This window comes from Notamacropus eugenii, chromosome 2, assembly GCF_028372415.1.
Source record: "Notamacropus eugenii isolate mMacEug1 chromosome 2, mMacEug1.pri_v2, whole genome shotgun sequence".
Lineage (NCBI taxonomy): Eukaryota > Metazoa > Chordata > Mammalia > Diprotodontia > Macropodidae > Notamacropus > Notamacropus eugenii.
In genome coordinates this window covers 428,965,044-428,981,791 of record NC_092873.1, presented here as the reverse complement: position 1 = coordinate 428,981,791, position 16,748 = coordinate 428,965,044, and the positions used below count along the sequence as shown (strand labels likewise).

The 16,748-nt window shown below is 40.8% G+C and overlaps 1 protein-coding gene across 2 annotated transcripts in view; it reads left to right on the top strand.

Moving 5' to 3' along the window:
- Nucleotides 1–6,682: 6,682 nt before the first annotated feature.
- TRAF3IP3 (TRAF3 interacting protein 3) overlaps nucleotides 6,683–16,748 on the top strand; it is a 36,557-nt gene continuing 26,491 nt past the window's right edge. Inside the window, exons 1-4 of one of the 2 annotated variants that reach the window (XM_072647937.1) lie at nucleotides 6,683–6,906; nucleotides 11,751–12,125; nucleotides 16,186–16,327; nucleotides 16,519–16,582. In XM_072647937.1, coding sequence (XP_072504038.1) covers nucleotides 11,802–12,125; nucleotides 16,186–16,327; nucleotides 16,519–16,582 — 530 coding nt within the window. In that variant the 5' untranslated portion in view covers nucleotides 6,683–6,906; nucleotides 11,751–11,801. The remainder of the gene's footprint in view (nucleotides 6,907–11,750; nucleotides 12,126–16,185; nucleotides 16,328–16,518; nucleotides 16,583–16,748) is intronic. The other variant, XM_072647936.1, reaches the window with a different exon arrangement.

The following is a 16,748-nucleotide window of genomic DNA, read 5'->3' as shown; positions in this document are numbered from 1 at the left end:
GTCAAACAAGGGTTAGGCTTTATTCAGGGTCTTAATTACGTATCCATACGCAGGGCGAAATTCTTCCCCAGGGGAAAGGAACCCTCCTCCTCCCAAGGGGCAAGGATCATACAACAAGAGGAGGGGAGCAAAAGAGGGGAGGGACCCTCTTCCCTCTAAGGGCCCCGCATCCAGAAGAGGGCCTTCAGGCTTTCCTGTCCCTACTTAAGCTCTCCCCCCGCATAGTTTGTACGTGAATATCCTGAGTGCTCTCAGCCCCTAGCTAATGGACGATGGGTGTGCTCTGACCACAGACCAATCTCAAGGGTGGGATGCTCTCCCCAGCAAGTTTCCCACTGATAAGAGGTAGAAATGCACGAGATAGCCCGTGTTTCACGCCTCAATCCCCAGCTGTTCCCTGGGGGGCCTCGTGAGAACTCAGGTTTAGAGGTCCTCACTTTTACCTGCCCGAGACTGTCCACGTGAAAACTGAGCTTACACCCCCAATACTCAAGGGTCTTTAGGATCATAAAATCATAGATTTTGAGCTGGAAGGGAAATGAGAGACTCTATAATCCAACCTTTTCATTTTACAGATGAGGAAACTGAGGCCCATCGAGTTGATATGAAAAGGTAACACAACTAGTAAATTGCAGCTTCAGGATCCATGCCTAGGTTTTTTGGTTCCAAATCTAGCACAGATTCCACTGTACCACAGTACCTCAAAGATACATCTGTAGATCAGAGAGCAGCGTCCAAAGGCCTGGAGGATATAGCAACAGAGCAAATGGTAAAGCTTTGAGGTCTTACTGGAAGAAGTAGTTGGTGATTTCTTGATCTTTCTAATAGTATGAGCAGCAATGTCCCTTCTTTAAGATAGTGGGGCCTAGATGGGACCCTCCCACCACCACTGGTAAAGGAAAAGGGGAACTACGGGTCTTTGGAGGACTTTGTCATGGATTACCTTCTCTCTACTTTCCTTACTTGGTAACCTTATCATCTCCCATGGATTTAATTATCATTTCTAGTTAGATCATCCCCACATCTATCTATCCAGCCCCAATGTCCTCCTGAGCTCCAATATCTTATCATTAACTATTAAGCATTTTGAACAATATTACCATCTTTCTCTGTCGAGGACAAGGCAATCTCCTATTGGTGCCAGTCGGCTTTGTCTAAAAAGACATAAATGGAAAAACTATCACACATTTCCATGTCCAGAACCACTCCATTTTACACTACTTTCTGAGAGGAATGGGGGGTGCACACAGAGATTGTATATATACATATATGATTCACTTATTTAATTTTAACACTTTTTTAAAATTTTGAATTCCAAATTCTCTTCCTTCCCTCCTGCTCCTCCCCCAGCCATTGAGAAGGCAAGCACTATAATATTTTAATTCATTTTTTGACATTGTAATTGAGAAACATTATGGCATAGTGGATGCAAATCTAGCCTCTAGTTCATGATGACCTATTACAAATACTTTTTATGACCCTGCGCTAGTTACTTATCAGTCCCCATGTAACTACCTATAGGTTGCAGAAGAGTAGCTGATCTACATTGGCAAAGGGAACTGGTAGATCTGGACCATAAAATAATATAGTGATGTATTTGCAAAGGACCTCACCTGAAAGGTAGCAGAGATGGCACAAGGTCAAGAACTTAGTTGGTACAGCCTTTGATGTTGCCAAGGAGTGATGCACCTACCTGAATTGTGTGCCTGTTGGTCAGAATGGAAATTCCCAGCATTTCTCTACTCAGCCTTTAGTGAGTTACCCCTAACTTTTGACTGATGCATCCAGAATTTGACTCTCATAATAAGAGAGGAAGGTTGCTGCAGAAGCTGAGCAAAAGGAGAATGTGGTTAGGGAGTGCCCATGGCAGTAGCAGAGGCAGGTGGAGGGAGTGGCTTCTTGACTGCTCAGCTGCTCTAGGTGTCAAGAGGCATGCCCCAGGAGCTGTGAAGATAAAACACCAGAAACGAAACTTTTAGCCAGAGGTTATAGATGGGCAGAGAATGCCCCAGAAGCACATAACAGACAGTGGATTTGTTAAAACTGTTTGAACTGCCTAGACGAAGGCTGAAGACTCCTCATGATCCCATCCTTCTTCACCTGCTCCTCTCTTTCCAAAAGAGGTGTGCCTATTTCCTGAATCTTCTTCTTAAGAACTGGTTTACTTTCTCCTTATGTATTTTAGATATGCTATGTGGGGTTAACTGCTTCATTACCAATCTACATATTTCATTACTCAAATATCACAAAGGAAAGGAAATTTAATAAGCACAGACAGAGAAAGAATGACAGATTTTGAGGAGAGAGAGACAGAGACAGAGACAGAGAGACAGAGAGACAGAGAAATGAAGCTAAAGGGTAAGAGGGAATCATTCTTTTGATAGTCACAGAATATTGGTGATTCCTGAGTGCTCTCTGATTTTGAGCGGTGTGCATGGCTGCCTATATTTGATTCAATCATGATGTTGGGTAGGCCCAGAGGACTTCAGGATATTTTTTAAAATATAAAAATTTCGAAGGTCAGCTTAGAGTGCTTCGGGCACTTCCTGTCTAGTTTTCTTCCTGGCTCTCTCATTCTGAACCAAACCGCTATAATTTAGGGTGCCTGTAATTGTGTGCTTATGCTCTAAACTTTTGCTAGAGATATATAACTTTACCAATTTTTCACATTGTGTGCTCTTAGCACCAGTATTTCTTGCACTCCTCTCTACACTGTAATTATTATTTAAACCAACGCTAGCCCTGTCAGTCCAGGGATTGAAATGTCAGTGTGAAATGATGTACTTGCCTCTCCAGAGGGAACACATAGGATTTGATTTGACTAATACATTGGGGGACAAGGATATTGAGAGTGCACTTAGAGATGCTCTCTAATTTCTGGAAACCCCATATCATGTTATCTATGTTATATAAATTGTCTGAACTCAACAGGCATTCCAACACTCCTGCTGTGATGCCAGTTGGAGAGAGAACTCAGAATCTAGTCACTAGTCCTCAGCACAAAAGATGAAAAAAATAGAATTGAAGGTCAAGACTCTCTTGCAAAAGGAGGGATTGTTGATGCCATGAGATACATGGCATTGTAGGCAGTATGGTGTGGAGAAAGGAGCACTGGTTAAGAAATCCAAGGTGGGATAAAAGTCTACTTCTGATGCTTATTACCTATGTGGTCTTAGGCAAATCATTCAACCTCCTTGGGCCTCAGTTTTCTCATTTGTAAAATTAGGGCATTGAACTACATGACCTCTAAGGTCCTTTCTGCTTCTATATCTATGGCATTAAAACACTTTGGCATGTGTGGGAGAGACAAGAAGAGATAGTAAATGACTTGTACAGTTGTCAGTACATATTTACAGAACTTTCTGCCCCAAGTTAAGAAGCTTCTCCTGAGCAGAACATGTCCTCTCACAACATTATGACAGTAGCAGGGAACTGACTTGAATAAGAGGCAGTTAATGGACAACCTCTAGAGATTTATATCTGATATCATATATGGTCTTGAAATCACAGGATCCTGAGATCACAGGGTAGTGATATTTGTGAAGACTAGAGAGGTAATTCTGTGACTTGGAGGAAATGGGAAAAGCCTAGTGTAGTTTTTCAATACCTCTGAGCTACATGGTGAAAGTCCTTTGTGGAAGGTCAGTTTCAAAGACCAAGAGTCAAAAGAAGCAGCAGCAGAGAAACAAGTAGATAGTCTCAGATTATTCCAGATGAGCTGTGTGTTGAATGGTGATCAGAGGACAGATGGAAAGGTTAGTAATGGACAAAATAGGCTCCTACTGGTTCCAAAGAGAGGTGGTAAGAGCCTACATGAGGGTGGTGTCAGTATCAGAGGATACAAAGGAGTGCCTTGGAAAAGTGTTGGAAATGAGAAATTGACAGACCTTGGTAATAGGTTGGACATAGAGGTGTGAGAGAAAAGAGTCTAAACCCAAGCATTGGAGTGAAACAAGAGGGAGCTTACATCAAAATGGAGGAGATACCATATGCACATATATGCATTTAAAAGTATGTAGAGATTGAATACAAGGTAGTTTGAGTAGACAGTACACTAGCAGCTGGGAGGGCCCAGGAAAGGCTTTATATTTTAGGTGGGAGTTGAGCTGAGTCTTGAGCTCAGGATGGATTATTAAGCCCATGTGTAGTATTCCCTCTCATTCTCAGTGTCACATTTTAGGGGGATCATTGACAAGTTGGGACAATCAAGATGAGAGTAAGGGGCCTCAGAACATTGCTACTTGGTCAATTAAGAGAACTGGAGATAGTTAACCTAGGGAAGAGATGTGCTTGAGAAACATGATCATATTCTTCAAAAATCTGAAAAAAGGGATAAAACTTATTCAACTTGTCACCAGAAGACAGGTCTAGAACCAGCTGCAGAAAGGCAGATTTCAGCTAAACATTAGGAAAAACTTCTTAATAACTAGTACTATCCAAAAGTAGAATGATAGTAAGCTCTCCCATGTGTTTCACAGTAAAGGCTAACTGACTGACTACTTGTTGGGAAGGGAACAAACATCTATTAAGCAACCACTGTATGCCAGAAGGACAACTAGGTCACACAGTGGATAGAGTGCCGGGCCTGGAGTCAAGAAGATTCATCTTCCCGAATTCAAATCTGGCCTCTTACTAGCTGTGTGACTCTGAGCAAATCACTTAGCCCTGTTGGCCTCCATTTCCTCATCTGAAATATGAACTGGAGAAGGAAATGGAAAACCATTCTAGTATCCCTACCAAGAAAACCCCGAAGTCAGACTCTATCTATCTATCTATCTATCTATCTATCTATCTATCTATCTATCTGTCTGTCTGTCTGTCTGTCTGTCTGTCTATATACATATATATATACAAATATATATATATATATATATATATATATATATATATATATATATATATATATATATATATATATATATATATATATCAGGAACTGTGCAAAGTGCCTTGAAAATATTATTACATTTGATTTGACTGAAGATGTTATAGAAAGTTTGGGTCTGTAGTTTGGGTAGGGGTTGCACTAGATGATCCTGTAGTTCTCTTTTCATCTCTGAGATTCTAGGATTCTCTGGCTAAAGCAGAATATTATCTTAACAAACCTGAGCATTTACATTCCAATGAGTGTTGTCCCCTTTAAGAAGGCAGTGTACTTCTTCCATTTCGATCATATAGCCAGAGATATAGGATTAAAAGGGATGTCAGACGCCATTTAGTCTACCCCCTTTATTCTACAGATGGAGGAACTGAGGCCCAGAGAGGTCAATAACTTCCCCAAGGTCACATAGATGGTAGAGACTGGATTTGAAGCTGCATCAAATTCAGTCCTATTTCCATTGTACTGTGCTTCCTCCAAGCATTCTTAGAATTCCCCATTGGAAACTGCCTTCAGCATTATTTATCAATCTTTCAAGAAAAGCAGCCTCTTTATTTTATAGTCATACTTTTACAGGCCAATAGTGTTTAAAAATCAAGAGCTTAACTGATCAAGCACCTTAATCAATCAGGAGCTTTTGCTGATGAGTCAATGATGAGACGGTCAGGTCAGATAAATATGTACCTTGCTTAGTGTACATTGATATGTTTCTTGCACTAACAAATTCATGTTTCAAGTCTTGAACAATGATGGTCAAATAGTATGTGTGTCTGTATGAGCAGTCCTAAATGTAATAATAATAATAGCTTTTACTGATATGTTTTACATATATTATCTCATTTGATCCTTACAACAATGGTATGAGTCAGTCAATATGAATTTAAAAGGTGCCTACTATGTAACAGGCACCGTGCTAAGTGTTGGAGATACAAAGAATAGCAAAAAGCAGTCCCCACTCTGAAGGAGTTCACAATCCAATGGAAGATTTTTCCTCCACACAAGTGATTCATCTCCTAGACCACTTCTTCCTAACATAGCTGAATACATGGCTCAACAGAGAACTGTACTGGGAACAACTCCCAGCCAAAGTAATCTTGACCATATTACTACCTCTTTAGAAACAATGGATATTAAGAATTCAGAGAAGCATGGGAAGACAAGAATTAATTCAAAATAAAATAATGAGAACTAGGAAGGCAATTTACTCAATAACTACTACAAAGAAAGAAAAAGTCCTGAACATTGCATAATGATATTGACCAAGTGTGAGCTTTACAAAGAAATGAGAAAAGGGGCATCTCCCACTTCTTTGAAGGGGTACTGTGTGTGGATAATGGATCATTTCACAAAGGATCAGACTTGGCTATGTGCAGTTTTGTTCAACTACTTTTTTAGCTTCCTTTTTTATTCTTTGTTATAAGGGATGGTCCCTGGGTAGAGGAGACAAAAAGGTTATATTTGGAAATGACAATGCAAAAACAAAAGATATCCAATAAAAACAGATTTAACAGATTTAAATCATCTGTCTTTTTCAGAAATACAAGGTTTAATCCAGACCTAAAGTATCATTCTCTTGTATTCCCAGAATGAAAACTCCCTACCCAGCTACCCCCAATTTAGCAGACCTAGCATCCAGAAGAGAAGACCAGCCAATGAAATGACAATCTCAAACCCAACAACCAAAACTGAGAGACTCCTAAACCTAGTCCTCAAGATTTCAAGGGCTGAGGGTTCCCCCTTGCCGCAGCAATAAGTAAGAGAGGAACTGGGGTTTGTAAGTACTGTGACTTCATCTGTTTCCTGTTTCAACAGGACTACTGAAAAAAGAAAGGTCGGTGGAGGAGGGAAATGTCAGCAAGGATTGGATCGGCAGATTGAAAACCCCAAACTTCAACCATTTCTCTTGCCCCATCCGAGTCCAGAGTCAAACTTGGTCCCCAAGAGAACGGGAATGTTAAGGCCCCAACACTGCTGCTCCTAAGAATACTCCCTTCTGCTGTTGGCCTGAAAGCATCTGAGACGAAAAGGTAACTGGGGAAGAAGTCTGTGTATTTTTGCCCATATCCGCATTTTGGCCTCTGACTTTGGGGTGGGTCAGAGGAGGTTTTAATTTTCAATCTGCCTGGGGCAGAAGAAAGAAATGCTAAAATGAATACTGTGGGGTGAGCTGAAGAGCAGGAAAAAAGAGAATTAAATTCTAAAAGCTCCAGTCAATGAGGATAAAGAGTAGTTTCCATTTCTCCTCTATATGATATGTAAGAAAGGAAACAAATATGTATTCACAGGATCTCATAAGATCACAGATTTAAAGCTGAAAAGGATCTTAGAGGTCATCTCGTCCAACTCCTTCATTTTATAGATAAGGCAGCTAAGCCTCAGAGAGATTAAGTAACTAGCCCAATGGGTAATACGTGAAGAGACAAAAACTTAAATCCTCTGATAACAAATTCAGCACTCTTTCTACTACTCAGTTATGATGAATGAATGAATGAATGAATGAATGAATGAATGAATGAATGAATGAATGAATGCGTGAATGAATGAAATACTATTTTCCCCCCAGAAAGGCTTAGGGATTGATCAGACTATTTGAAGGTAGGTAAGTGGAGTTCTCTCAAGGCTTCTTTCTAGCTTGAATTTCATGTTATAGTAAGCAGTGGCTCTAATGTTGGAGGGACTATGGAAACTCATATTCAGGACTAAAAGTGATCCTAGAAACCATCTAGTTCAATTCCCCTTATTTTTATAGGTAAGGGACTAAAACCTAGAGAGATTAATTGATTTGTTCAGGACCATACAGCTTGTAAGCAGTTAAGACAAGATTTGAAGCCAGGTGTCCCTGATTCTGGACAGCTAGGTGGCACAGTAGATAGAGTGTGGGGCTTGGAAGACTCATCTTCCTGAGTTCAAATCTGGCCTCACACTCTTACTAGCTGTAAGACCCTGGGTAAGTCACTTAATCCAGTTTTCCTCAGTTTCCTCATCTTAAAATGAGCTGGAGAGGGAAATGCAAACCATTCTAGTATCATTGCCAAAAAAATAAACAAACAGGGTCAAGAAGAGTGGGACACAACAAACAAGACTCAATGATAACAACGATAACAGACAAGGACTCAACAACAACTTCCTGACTCCAAATGGGGCATTCTATCCTTTATTCCATGGTGCCTTTCAGAGGTTTCCCCTCCTATCTCTAACTTCTAAGACACAGACAGACAGGGACCTCACTCATGCAGGAAGTCCTGATGATTCAGCAAACTGACTTGTTAGCATAAAGTCCCTCCAGAATAGGGATGCCAACCCAGGGGAGAGCAAAGTCAAGGGGAGTGCTGACCCAGGGGAGAGGCAGATGCTACTCAATCTAAAGACACAAACTCTCTGTCCTTTAGGAGCACCTCCCCTTGACACACTTCTTAGGGAGGAAGACTGGAAGAGAGGAACCAGCAATACCACAGCTTCCCTTCCTGCGCTCACTACAATTCACACTACTCATTGAGCACCAGGTATTTTTCCTGATGCCACAAACCAGACACTTAAGCAAGAATGAGTATCTTCTCAGTCTGGCCCTTCTGTGAACCAGTCAGAGCACCATAGGCTCTACATTTCCTTTCTCTTCCTTTGCCTATATCTCCAATGCCTAGATTGGCAGGCTTCCTGTTCCTGGGAAATACCAAGACTTGGGTCATTCTGCTGCTGTCACTCCACAGCCATAAGTATCTCCAGGGCCAAGGGTAGCTCCATTCACTACTGTCCAGAAGAAGCCATTTAAGAGGCTAGACATGTCAGTCAATCTATCGATCCACAAACTCATCTAATATGCCAAGCATTGTGACAGGTACTAGGAATAAAAGCAAAGGCAATAAAAAGTCTCTGTCCTCGAGGAGTCAGAGTTTACATTCTATCAAGGGAAACACCATGTATATATGCCTGGCACAGAGTTGGCCTATATAAATGTTAGCTACGATGATTGTCACATGTATAAGTATACATGAGTGATGATATGGTGACAGGGCAAAGCTAGAAAAAGTTCCGAGATCCTGGGAATCTAAGAATTTTTCCTTCCTGCGGAGTCCTTTCTGCGACCTCTTGTTTGGTCACTCACTGTACCTGCCCACTGAGAAGTGAGGAGCTAAGCAATTAATTGGATCAAGGTAGTCAGCTGAGCTAGAGAATTGTGTTATCTCCCTCTGTCCCACCACTACCTCTATAATTCTGAGCCTGAGAATCACGTGGCATCAGTAAGAATCAGTAAAAGTCAGAGGCAGGATAGGGTGGTGGCCTAGAACACCACCTCAGACAAAGTGGACTTCAGGCAGCCTGTTCCCCACCTCCCAATCACCCTCCTCCTGTCCCAGTCATGTTTGTGCCTGTCTGACTAGTCCAGCTTGGACAGCAACTATGCCCAGGTTAAAGAGGAACATTCCTCAGTCTTCACCCTGTCCAAAGATTATAGGCCACCTCAAACTTTGGACAAATATCCACTCCCCATTCAGTCTACTCAATATCACATCCTAAGGTAGCTAGTGAGGGGAAAGGACAGGATGCACAATTTCCCCTAATCTACAGCAGGCTTAAATTCATTGGGGTCTATCTATCTCTGTTTCAGCAGCTGCTAGAAAGGGAAATGAAAGGCCTGTTTAATAACCACAAAGCAGAATATAGAGGGAAGGTAGGTGGGGCAAGAGTTGGGGTTGGGGGAAGGGGAACAGGAGGAGAGAAGAGGAAAAAACACAAGAGCCTTAGGTCTGAGTGCTAGACACTATCGTCAGAAGTGAGACCATGTGGCAAAAAACTAGAAATTGGGGGATGCCCATCAATTGGGGGATGGATGAATAAGTAGTAGTATATGAAAGTAATGGAATATTATTGTGTTGTAAGAAATAAGAGCAGGCAGACTTCAGAAAAACCTGGAAAGACTTATATAAACTGATGCTGAGTGAAATGAGCAGAACCAGGAGAACACTGTACCCAGTAACAGCCATGTTGTACAGTGATCAACTAGGATAAACTTAGCTCTTCTCAGCAATGCAAGGATCTAAGACAATTCAAAAAGGCTCATGATGGAAAATGCTATTCACATCCAGAGAAAGAACTTTGGAGTCTGAATGCAGATCAAAACATACTATTTCAATTTTTTGTTTGTTTTTTCGTTCTCGTGGTTTTTTCCTTTTGTTCTGATTCTTCTTTTGCAACATGACTAATGTGGAAATATTAAAAAAAAAAGAAGTGAGACCATTCAGAGACACAGCAGTATGACTTCTGCCCTTGCCAAGGGTCTGTGGGGGAGGTAGCTCTATATCTATAGTCCTGTGATCTGATGAGGCTTGCTGAAGCTAAGGGAGTATGATCCAGGAAGGGCTGGCAGGCAGTTCTAACACAGTTTTGGGAAATAGAGAGGCACAGTCTTAGCAGGCAGATTGCCTTAAAAAAGGAGTCCCCTTTCTAGAGTTATTGAGTCAGGAATTGAAATCAGAAGCTTGAATTATACCCTTCTTTACAAATAGCAGCAATCCAACAAATGCTTAATGATTACTTGAAATGAGGCTAAAAGTCAGGTCCTGCTTCATGAGCTGAGACTGGGCTTTGAGATGGAAGAGGAACACTGATTGAGAGTTCAGCCATGGAGGGACAGCAGTGGAATTTTTAGTCTGGAACTTTGGCTGGGACTTGCCTTAAAAATAGTCCTTGACAGTTTCTAGTAACAGTTTATTCTATGAGATGTCCCTTCTAAGGACAGAACTATAAAGTTCAGTGAACAAACAGGGAAAACTTCATGTAAATCTTATGAAGGCTCTAAAAAATGAAGATTAGCCACCACAGTTAAGTGCAAAATGGACAAAATACTGGTTGTGGAGTCAGGAAGACCTGAGACACTTACTAGCTGTGTGACCCTGGGCAAGTCTCTTCACCTCTGCCTCAACATCTTCACTGTAAAATGTAAACAACACCTAATTCCCTGGGTTGTTGTGAGGATGAAATGTAAAATGCTTAGCACAGTGAGTGGCACATAGTAGATGCTTAATAAAGGCTTGTTATTTTCCCTTCTTCATGGCAGAGGTCGGGGGCTCTGATTCTAGAATACTGCATATAATGGTACACTTTTTCAGGGAAGCAGAATTTTTTTTTCCTCGCTTTTACTTGTTATAAGAAATGGCTTGACTATAGTGAAAATATACTCAATAGGAAAGTATATGTAGAATCTATACAGAATTGTATGCAGTCGTGGGGAGGGAGGGGGGTAGTGGGGGGCAGGTGGGGGGGGATAAAATCTCAATTGTATGGCAGTGATTGTTAAACATTAAAAAATAAAAAAAATAAAAAATAAATAAAAAATAAAAATAAAAAATTCTAAAAAAATTAAAAAATTAAAAAATTAAAAAAATAAAAAATAAAAAACATATGCCCAGCTGACTTCAAAAAAAAAAAAAGAAAAGAAAAAAAAAAGAAATGGCTTTCAGGAGAGGTGGGGGGAGACATGTTGGGAGACTTAGGAGATATAAAACTAAAGACATAAATAAAAATTTATTTTTAAAGAATGAAGTCTAGCCTCAACTGAGGATTCATATCTCAAAAAATTTACAGTTTTTACTTAATCCATGCTCATGGCATTCCTGACTAAGAAGGAGGGAAAAGGGAAGATAACGCTTCCCATTTTACAAGTAGATTTAAGATAAAAGAGAAGTAGGAACGTTCCTAGGAGAAAGGGACTGTTGATGGACTCAGGAGGTCAGATTCCAGAACAGCATTCCACTCTGCCCATGTTTGTCTCTCTTTCTTACAGGAAAAGGGTTTGGGAGGTTTGGGTTGGTTGTTTTTCTGCTCCACTCATACAAAATCCTTGTCCCTTTTCATGCCTTTTGGCTTGCTCTAGGATAAGAAAGCTATTCTAGGAACCAAGATCCAAGCAAGTCACTAAAGCATCATGATCTACCCAGAGTCCAAGCCATTAGCTAGACCAGCCCGGGGAGCTGAGACCTATGAGGTCAAGTGTCAGCGTCGACAAGAGACCCGAGAGAGCCGTCGCCGACGCCCCAATATGACCACATGCCGCCAGATGAGGAGGACCAGAAGGCCCCGCAATGAGCAGACCCAGAGCCCTCGTCAACAGCAATTTCTTAAGAGAAGGAACTTGGAGGTAGAAGAAGAGAAAGGCTCATTAACTGAGACCCAGCAGGTCTTACAAAAAGAAACTGACCTCCAGGTATCCAACCTCTGCAATGGCATGGAGTCAACATCTGGACAACAGGTAACCACTATGGAGGGATGTTCTCCATAGTATTTGCTCTAGTTTGGGTCTGAGGGAGGAACAACAGAGAATAAGCTCACTTAAAAGCAATTTAAAATCAATTCCCTTTCCTTCTGCTATATGGCAAAGCTGCAATTTAACATGACAAATCTAATCAGAGTTCTCAACCAACTTTCTGCTTCTGAGGGCTCCCTGTTTTGGTACTGGACTCAATGCAGACTATTGCAGTTCAGAATTCTTGAGCTCAGAAGCCTCCATTTCACTGGTAGCAGGGTTTATCATTGTGTACCAGCAGGCCTGGCCAAGCCTTTTTATTTCAAAACTTCTTGAAAATCTTCCTAAAATCTATCAAATACATATTCTTCCTTGGTAAGGATGATATAAAATGGAAGATTATGTTGATAACGTAGATGGAAAGGTTTTGTTGTTGTTTCATTGATTGAGGATTGTGGCTCCTTAAGACTATCATTCTGAACATAAGATTTTTTTCCTTCCTCTCTCCTATTCATTCCAACACATGTGTTACATATAGTGCACTATGCTAGGCACAAAAAATGCAAAGATGAAAAATGACATTGTGTCTGCCCTTTCAGGAACTATCAGCCTATTAGAGGGATGAGAGCTCTAGGTCACTAAATATCACTTATCACTAGATAAGAGAAGTCAAGGGGGAAATGAGCATTCCATGGAAGAAGGCATCACCTCTAGCAGCAAGACTTAGGGAAGTCAATAGGAGGAAGCAGCCTTTGAGCTGGACCTGGAGGAAGGGACATGACCATATGGCAGAGCTAATAACAGATTTGGAGTCAGAAGAGACCTCAGAGGCCAACTAGTCCAACTCATTCATTTCACAGAATGAGAAAACCAGCTCAGGAACATTAAGTGACTTCCCCACAGTCACAGGAATAAGCATCAGAAGTGACATATGAACATAGGTCCTCTGACTCTAGTCGGTCTTCCTTCCACTGTACCACATTGATGTTCAGGTTCAATAAAACTACTGCTAAAGTATATATCCCACAGTCAGTCCATAGTCAGTCTAATAAACCATACTTCTTATACCTACATCATTTCCCCATACAAACCCTCATCAATAGTCAGGCTGGTCTTCTTGATATCCTCTAAACATAGAATATTCATTCCTACCTCCACACTGTTGTACCTTTCCCTCAGCCCCTCTTCTTTCTACATATTCAAATCCTATTCATCATTAAAGACCTATTTCAAGCTCTGACTCTAATTTTTCTCTGCTCCATAGCATTTAAAATTGGTAGCACAGTCAGGGGTGGAGAACAAGAGGCCTGGAGGACACATGTGGCCTTCTACGTTCTTGGGTGTGGCCTTTTGACAGAGTCCAAGTTTTACAAAACATCTTTTTATGAAGGGAATTTGTTCTGTGAAATTTGGATCAGTCAAAGGGCCACACTTGAGGACCTAGAGGGCAACACTTGAGAATCTAGAGGGCCACATGTGGCCTCCAGGCTGCACATTCTCCACCCCTGGAACCATTAGTCTTTGTATTATTCTCTCACTGTTTTACTTTTGTTAATCTTGCCTTCCCAAGTAGATTGTAAACTCTAAGAAGGTAGAGCAGGCAAAAAGTGCTTTCTATTTTCTCAGACATACCCACTATGGTTCTATTTTCTCAGGCACAAGTACTCTATCTATCAGTACCTCTTGACTGATTTATCATTAATTAATCAAGCAGACAGAAAGAACCTTATGTTCAGAATGATAGCTCTAGAAGACCATAGATCCTCAATCAACTAGAAAAAAATATTTCATTATATTATCATATAATATATTCTCTATTATTTTTTCCAAGGAAAGATATGTATTTGATATGTTTTAGGGAAGATCTTCAAGAAGTTTTGAAATAAAAAGGGTTGGCCAGGCATGCTGATCCCAAGGCGGCTAAGGCTGCTGGATCATTTGAACTCAAAAGTTCTGAGCTGCAGTAAATCTAAAACCATTCAGGTGTCCATAGTTGCCAATATGGTAAGTCTCCAGAAGAAGGGATCCATCAGAATCCCTGAGGGGAAGGGCAAATTGTCCCAGGTATAAAAGGGAGCAGATCATAGCTGTTGTGTTGATCAGCGGTGGGATTGGGCCCATGAGTGACCATTGTACATCTAGCGTGCCAAGATAGAGAAAGAGAGGAGAAAGAGAACAGGAAGAAAAAGAGAAGAGGTTTTCAAATTTACCTTCCTAAACAAATGGAATTGGTTCCCAGAGTATTCTCCCAGATTTCCAGTCACTCATCACTTTACTTTCCTTAGAGTCCCTGAATCTGATAAGATTCCTTGGACTTTTTCTCCCTTTCTAGTGCAATGCTCAAGATTATAGAATGTGAGAATTGGGAGCAATATCAGAAATCATCTATTACAACCCCTACCTGAAATACAAATTTTCTCTAGAGAATTCCTGATAAAAGGTCTTTCAATCTATACTTCAACAACTTCCAATGATTCGCAGCTCTGAGGAACTGTTTTCTTTATATTGAACCAAAATCTGCATTCTTTTAATTTCTTTCATTGGTCCAAGAGAACTTGGTTCTATCCCCTTGAGTCTGTCTGAAAGATAGCACCTCCAGTATTCAAGAAGAACAATCGTAGGGCCTCTCCCCTTCCCCCACCTCCCATTTAGTCCTCATTAGATTAAATATCTCCAATTCCTTTGACTGATGCTCATGTGACATGGTTTGGAAGCTTCTTGTCATTTTGGTTACCCTCCCCTGACAACACAAAACTGGACACATTCTTCAGATTTGGCCTGTCCAGGTATAATATAATAAGATCTAAGTTTGAATGCTACGCTTCCATTCTTTACTGAACAAGACTTCATTAGTTTCTTTTCTGTTTGTCCTAGCACCATGTTGATTCTTACTGAAGACATGGTCTGCTAAAATCCTGGAACTTCACTCTAACCATGTCACTCTTTATCTTCTATTAATGGCATTGATTTTTTTAACTTAAGTATCATTTCACCGTTCTTGCTTGTCTTTGTGTTTTGACAATGCTTGTTGACTTAAATGTTTTTTGATTTGACTCAATCCTAATTCCGTCATCCAGACTATTAGCTAACCCTCCTAAATAAGAATCTCATTTGATAAGCATGCCTTCAGTGTCCAAAACACTCATTCATTTTATTGATGAGAAACTTGAGCCATAAAGAAAGACAGACTCTTAGAGTTGGAAGACATCTCACAGGTCATCTAGATCAAATTATGAATCCCATCTACAATGTCCAAGACAAATGTTCATCTAGCTTCTTTTTTTCTTTTCTTTTTTAAAAACTGGCTTTCCCTCTCTTGCCTAGCCTGGAAATTCAGGGGCTGCTCATAGATCCAATCTTACTACTGATTGACACAGAATATTTGACCTGTTCCATATGTGACCTGGACAGGTTCAGCCCTTCTTTAACAATCTGGTGAATCTCCCATCCTGGGTATTAATACTGGACTTAGTGTAGATACTGGATCATCATAACCCACTGTAAGTCAGAATTTCCAAACTCAAGGTATCCATCAGCTCCTAAATGGGATTACATAGACATGCCTCCACACCTGGCTCATTGAGCTTCTGGTGATGAGGTTAAATGCCTCACTAAGGTCACACAGCTAGTTTGTAAGAGAGCTGAGACCAGATTTCCTGACTCTTGGTCCAGTATTCAGTCCACTACATCATAATGGCTGTGTAAATCATATACAATAAACTACAAAGACTCCAAATATTGTAAATGGAGCAATGAAAGCCTGGTCTGGGAGAGCACAAACCACTGAAAAACCCTGACTATTATCTGTTTGAACTAGGGAACAAGAGCACTGCCTACAATCAAGGGGATGACTGAGATGTTCACTTCCTATGTCAAGAAAGGTTAATTTTTAGAATAACTCTAGTGCCTTGAAAACCAAGGCAGGAGACTAAGTAAAAACAAAGTTGTCTTGGGTTATATAGAGAGTCCCTGCGTCTAAAATTCCTAATTCAGTTTTTTTGTAGCAGGTTGGAAAGTCTCCTGAGGTTTGGGAATTGGTCTTTATCATCTCCTGATTTCTTTGCAGGAATTTGGGACCAACACCAAGGTCTTTTCAATCCAACACCATCCTTCCCCAGGAAACCATAAGGATCCCCCTGATCATCCTTCTATTTGCGAACTTTTACCAGTGGAGATGCTAGTCAAAAAGTCACTCACACTCCATCAAGGTATGAAGGAGATCCTTTTCCCCAGGGCCATGCAGAGAGACATCCAGCAATGACCCCCAACTTACTGGAAATGGAAACTATCCTATCCCAGCTGCTCTTTCTCTAGGACCATTCTCTTCTATTCCTCTGACAGTTTCTGTGTCAGAGCTTCACCCCAACAAGTCTTCTCCCTACTCCTATCTATTCCTCAGGTACACAGACGAAATCATTAGGAGTACAGCTAACAATTAAAAATGATGCCAGCCAGCAAACCAAGTGAGTATTTCCATGATTATTTCCTGGTTTCAAACCCCTCATATTCCTCTTCCCCTGGTCAGACTCTTTCTATAACATGTGTACTCGCAAAGGATGGAAGAGGGTAGAGACTATATGTGTGTATGTATATTTATATGTATATACGTGTGTATATGTGTGTATGTAT